At 27.7% G+C, this 6,000-nt stretch overlaps 1 protein-coding gene across 2 annotated transcripts; it reads left to right on the forward strand.

The window, feature by feature from the left end:
• Positions 1-3,431: 3,431 nt before the first annotated feature.
• On the forward strand, positions 3,432-5,476 carry LOC132932248 (uncharacterized). 2 transcript variants are annotated; one of them, XM_060998524.1, is made up of 4 exons: positions 3,432-3,789; positions 4,483-4,649; positions 4,716-4,930; positions 5,027-5,476. In XM_060998524.1, exons 1-4 carry the CDS (start codon positions 3,620-3,622, stop codon positions 5,216-5,218), a joined length of 744 nt encoding a protein of 247 aa, XP_060854507.1. In that variant the 5' UTR covers positions 3,432-3,619; the 3' UTR covers positions 5,219-5,476. The 2 variants fall into 2 exon arrangements, with proteins under 2 accessions (XP_060854507.1, XP_060854506.1); XM_060998523.1 differs by having other exon boundaries at positions 4,483-4,930; positions 5,027-5,473.
• The last annotated feature ends 524 nt before the right edge of the window (positions 5,477-6,000 follow it).

Below are 6,000 nucleotides of genomic sequence, written 5' to 3' on the forward strand. Positions count from 1 at the left end.
TAGATACATAACATATTATCGAAATTCTCCTGAGACTTTGACGCTGGTCTCTAATACATGATGATATTGTAATAATATGATGTTGATAGTATTTTATTGCAACTTTGTGCCTATATATTTTGTACACGATGTATAATTTATAAGCTTACATGGGAGTATGGGACATGGCATATGCGATATTGATTAATTTTATGGTTTATACCTACTTGTATAGATATTATATAGAATATATAAAAATAGACCTATAGTTATGTTATTAGGTTATAAATACTTATAATAAAGTTTTGCGTTTAGTGTGATCTTACCAATAACAATTTATATATTTTTTTAAATTTTTGACTAGTTTTTTTTTTTAATAATGTAGTTATTCTAAATCTAATTTTTTTAAAAAATAATTATACTCACAATTACTTATATTTTAGAATAATATAGTATTTTCAAAAAAACTGTTTTTCGAGGCCCCTATAAATATTTAAAAAACCGGAATCACGTACTTTTGGACCATGGGACATAAGTAAGAAAAAAAAATTTACTTTTTCTATGTTTTTATACACGTATATTGTTTTAGCAACACACCTAATTATGTATGTGAAGCAGTGTCGATTTACGCAAGGACATTATTATGATTATGGGTATATGTCCAGGGCTTATGCAGACCAGAGGAGTTGGGACCCTCGAACTAGATTTAATTTTAATTGATCCTGTAATTTTTAGATTATGCCGATTATGGAGATAATTATTGATTTAAAATATTGAGCGACAGTCCCTTGAACATTCTACTATATATTTGTAGAATTTTTACAAACACCCTACACTCTTATTATATATACCTAGACGTAAATTTAGTTTTATTTCATAAACCGTCAACGGGTTCGTGAGCCCTATAAAAAAGTGATTTTTTAATGTTTTTATGTATATTGTACATATTTATTGATTCACAACACACCTTATCATGAATTGGAAGTTTCAAACTTCAAAATTTACTCCTTTGTCATTATTCATAATCATAAGACCTTAATGTGAGATTATTTTTCAATTGCTTTAAGATTTATTATGTATAATAGGTAGTAGCTACCAATTAATAATTGATGATAATTGATAAACATTAATAACTATTAATAATATTCGCTATTATAATACTTTTTGGTAATTAAAACTAAAATGAGCTCATAATATTTTGTATTTACCTGTACATCCGTTGATATTTTATAATATTTTCTATACCACGGTTATCTAGAGATCTGTTGCTTATTTAGGTACTAGGACTCTCGGTATTCTTTAAATGTCATAGCTATATATAGTACCTATATATTATTATAATATTATGAGTTTATTGATTAAAATAAACTGGTTATTTTGTTAGGAATATAAAATAACATTATATGTAAATTTGAACTGGAATGTGAATCCAAAAATAGACACAATATCAAAGCCTGTTTTAATTTTTTATATTCCATTATAAATAATATGATGATGTTATTTAGGTAATACTGGTAAAAGTATGTTTGTATGAACTTGAATTATTGTATTAAACCTGTAGTCTTACTTATTCCGCTCATCTGATAGTACTTATCTAATTATTATTATCACTATTATACGTGTATACTGTATATACTGTATTGATCTTTGTTAAGTTTGCCTATTTTTTTTTATTAGATTTATTGTAAGGTATGATTCGAATTTATTTCATTAAGAGGACGTAGTACCCGCTGTGTTGTCTCCGTCTTACACACGTGCGACGTAGCAAATTTTCATTCACCATTTTCAATATTATGCTGTTAGTTTTGATATTAGAGTGAACTGAGTAACTGACTTATTATACAATTTAAAGGTAAGATAATTATCCAGGGCCCCACGTAGCCTTTTATTGAAATTATTATTTTTAAGTAATTTATGATCTTTTATGATATTTTTGTTTCAAAATTTGAAGAGCATATTTTTGATTTATTAAGTTCATAATAACTGCTTACTGGCATAACTTTATGCACGTTCTTATAAAATTTAAGTAGTTATCACTTATTACTTACTTATCAATCATCATGTCGATTGTCGAGAATAAATTGAATCTTCTATAGATATTAAATGTACCTATTATACATTATTACATCGCTTATTTTCGAACATAACACATTTGTACATAATATTTTCAACAATTTACCTGAAAATCGTAAACGCGTTTGAGCACAAAGTAATTACAATTTAAAAATAACAGGTGGATTAAAAAAAAAAATTGACGTAAAATCAAAATCGCATATAAAAACATTGGGAAAATTATTAAATTGAAAAAAATACATTGAATTATATAATAAAGAAGTCAACATTTTGCAGTTAAAAATATTAAATTAACCACATAACAGCATTCAGAAAATATTAGGTACATATCATAAAATAATAGTAGGGGTACAAATATAATTATATAAACATATTTTTGGAATACTGTATTGAGCCAATCACGTGGTGTTATCTGGGTAAGGTTAATTAGCTCAGAATTATATATAGACCCAAATATACTAATAGGTATAAGGTAGTATGTACCTACCTATTGTACTTACACAGAGAAATTCGTCAAAACGTTGTAAATAAATTTACATAATAAACTTTAGGACCTTATTAAGTGTTGTTTTTTGGGAAAATGCACACATACATTACATATTTGTCTTATGTTTTCTATCTATTTAGTAAATGATTTACATGACTGCTAAAATTTTTTCGTGCTTAAATTTAAATTTATTGAATGTACTATACTAAGTACTATATATCGTCATTAAGTATATATTATATTCCATTCACATCTCATAAAACAGAATAACATACAAATACACTAGTCAGGCACGTATACAATTAATTATAAAGTTAATTCGGGGGGGGGGGGGGGGGGTGAACCCCCCTGTATACGTGCCAGACTACAGTATTTATAGATATTAAGTTAAAATAAAAAAAATATTGATTATATTTAAATGATAAACAGAAAAATTAAATTTCAGGTTAGTAGTCAATAGTTATAAATTATAATACAATTTGTAAAAATTGATAATATTATTTAAAGAAATGTATTAAAAATATAACACGTATCTAAACCTTATATAATCAATATTGTACAAAGGGAATTTAGAGAGAATACAATTCGTTTTGTTTTATGTACAACCGAACCGTGTTAAGTGTTAATCCGATAAAATAAAATCTTTAAGGGGATAAATTCGATTATGTTATTAAATAATTCCGTAGGAGCGCGTTACTAGTAATTAGAATCGCGTAGTAACCCCTACTCTGACTACTACGGACCTGGCGGCGAGACTCGGCGACAGTCGGCAGAACAATCCCCACTCCCACCACGCTGGATTTCTAATAATTAATATATATCTCCGCGACAAAAATACTATTTTATTACCGTGTTATTATTATCTGACTTTGATACTGGCGCACGACATGTATAAATAAAAATTCAAAACATAGAATGATCGTATAGGTATAATAATATCTTATCGATAATGTACAATTCATAATATTATATTAGCTTATTGCTTGTAATACTATTGTACATATTTTGTCATTTGTTATTCTACTTTCAATGTCTGCACACGTTTTATTTGATTACCTATCTACTTTTATTGGATAAATTATGGCAAACAAAAAACATGGGAAACAAAGTAAATGCAAAAAGAGAAGTGCAAAGTCGAAATGCATACAAAATTTACTTTTGAGTAGGTATAAAAAAACTGAAAAAATAAATAATGAAGATAATACCAATAATCTTGAAGAGGATATGGATATCCAAAAATCAAATGAAACGTAAGCATAAAAATATGGGCAAATGGATACCACTCATATTATATATAATATATAGGTATATACTAATTTCAAGTAAAATTATTAAAAGTAAATAGTAATTCAGTTTTGTAAATAAGAATTATGACGCAACACCAGATTTCGAATTTTCGACAAAATTGAATAATTTTTTTGTATTACCTAACTCAAAAACGAATTAACATAGATACTCGAAATTTTCACAAACATTTTAAGATTGCATTCCCTGTACATGATAAAATCTTTCAAATATTTTGACTCATTTTGAGCTATTTATGGATTTATAAAAAGGCTTGTTATTTTTTTTTTCCATAAATTATGCGAAAAAAAATTTGCTTGGACAAAAACATTAAAAACTCAATAGAAGGTTATAATCATTATTATGTGATATAATTACTGTATTTAAAAATATCCTAGACTGACTGACCATCTTCGCTTAGAATCGTTTTTCATGTATAATTATACTTTTTTCGTATTTTATACATTTACTCAGACACCTACCGTGTGAACAGTGTGGTATGGTGGTACCCACTTGCCCACATTTTTTATCTATAATTTTTTGTATAATATATGTATATAAATATATTAATATATAATATATATTATATAATATATTTATTTATGTATATAATATAATACAATATATTTATACAGAAATATTCAATGTTTTTATGATAGTGTCAATAACGATGATAATGACTACTTACAACTATCAGACCATTCGGGATTAGATGAATCTACATTACCAAATTTGAATGTTGAGTACGTAAAATCTAATGAACCTACATTATCAGGGCGCCGAGTAGTAGACATAGAACATTTTATGAAACAAATGATGGAACTGGGTAAACATGGTAGTAAATGTACTATGGGACGATTTGTACTAATCAAAGAAGTACAAAATGGTGTAGGATTTAAACTTTATTTCAAATGCCATGTTTGTGACCGTCATCAAATTGTCACATCAGACAGAGAATCATCTGTAGATAATGTCAATAATGCGTTAGTTTGGGGAGCATTATCAATCGGTATTGGACATCGTCAGATTGAAGATTTACTCGCAGTTATGGACTGTCCATCACCATCGTTTAAAAAATTTAAACGACATGAAGTTATTATAGGAAAGGTAGATAAACATATAAAAGATAATTAAACCTTGTTATTCCAAAGCTAAAGGTAATAGTGATTTATGGTAATTTAATTTACCATTATTCAATTATAGGTGTGGGAACAACAAATTTCAGAAATGTTGAAAAAAAATGGAGAGCAGGAAAAAAAAATTGCCATACAAAAAGGAAATTTATATAAAGGAACTCCTTACATCACAGTGATAGGTGATGGTGGTTGGGCTAAAAGAAGTTACGGACATGGTTTCAATTCTCAATCAGGCGTGGTAATTTTAGAAATCTTATAAGTTATAACTAGGGATCGGATTTATATGTATTTAATATTTATGAAACCAAAATATGTATTTTACTAATACTTAATTATTATTTTTTTTTAAATGTAAATATAGGTATCTAGATAATTAGTCGGATATTTTATGTCAAAGGGGAAATATGTATTCGCATATGCATATAAATAAGCCCTATAGATATAAAATGTATATAATAATATAATATATAATATATTTGTTTTTAATAATATTATAGAAAAAAACGGTAGTTTTTGCCAAAAACCAGCTTTCTACTAGTTTTAGATAGGTAATCATTTTTAGATTCTGAACGGAGTGATGAATGTATTGATTTTACAAAGATGTGTTTTTTTTTTTTATTAATTTTTGTGTCTGTCATCACGTTTTGGAGTAGTAATAATGCTCCGATTTTTGACTTCAGCCCCTCTTTGAATAGGAAAATTCATCTTGTTGGTACTTTGATAATTCTACCGATGATTACATTTATTTATTTAGTCATGGCTATATTCATATCAAAAAACTAAAATTAATAATCACTTTCCTAAAAGGGTTAGTACAATACACCGTAATTTTTTAACACGGGAGATGAGACCAATTGTCGATTGCAGGCACTCATAGCGCAGAATAAAGAGTGTTTTTCTGTCGCCGTAGGCCTATAGGCTATATATTACGTCGCATCTGCGTCGACAACCAACAACCGACTAGCAGCCAGCGCGCCGTTGCGCTTTGCCGCCGCCGCTAAGCAGCGCTAACAGTGGAATACGATAAATTGCGTGCATGCG

This window comes from Rhopalosiphum padi, chromosome 1 (assembly GCF_020882245.1).
Source record: "Rhopalosiphum padi isolate XX-2018 chromosome 1, ASM2088224v1, whole genome shotgun sequence".
Taxonomy (NCBI): domain Eukaryota; kingdom Metazoa; phylum Arthropoda; class Insecta; order Hemiptera; family Aphididae; genus Rhopalosiphum; species Rhopalosiphum padi.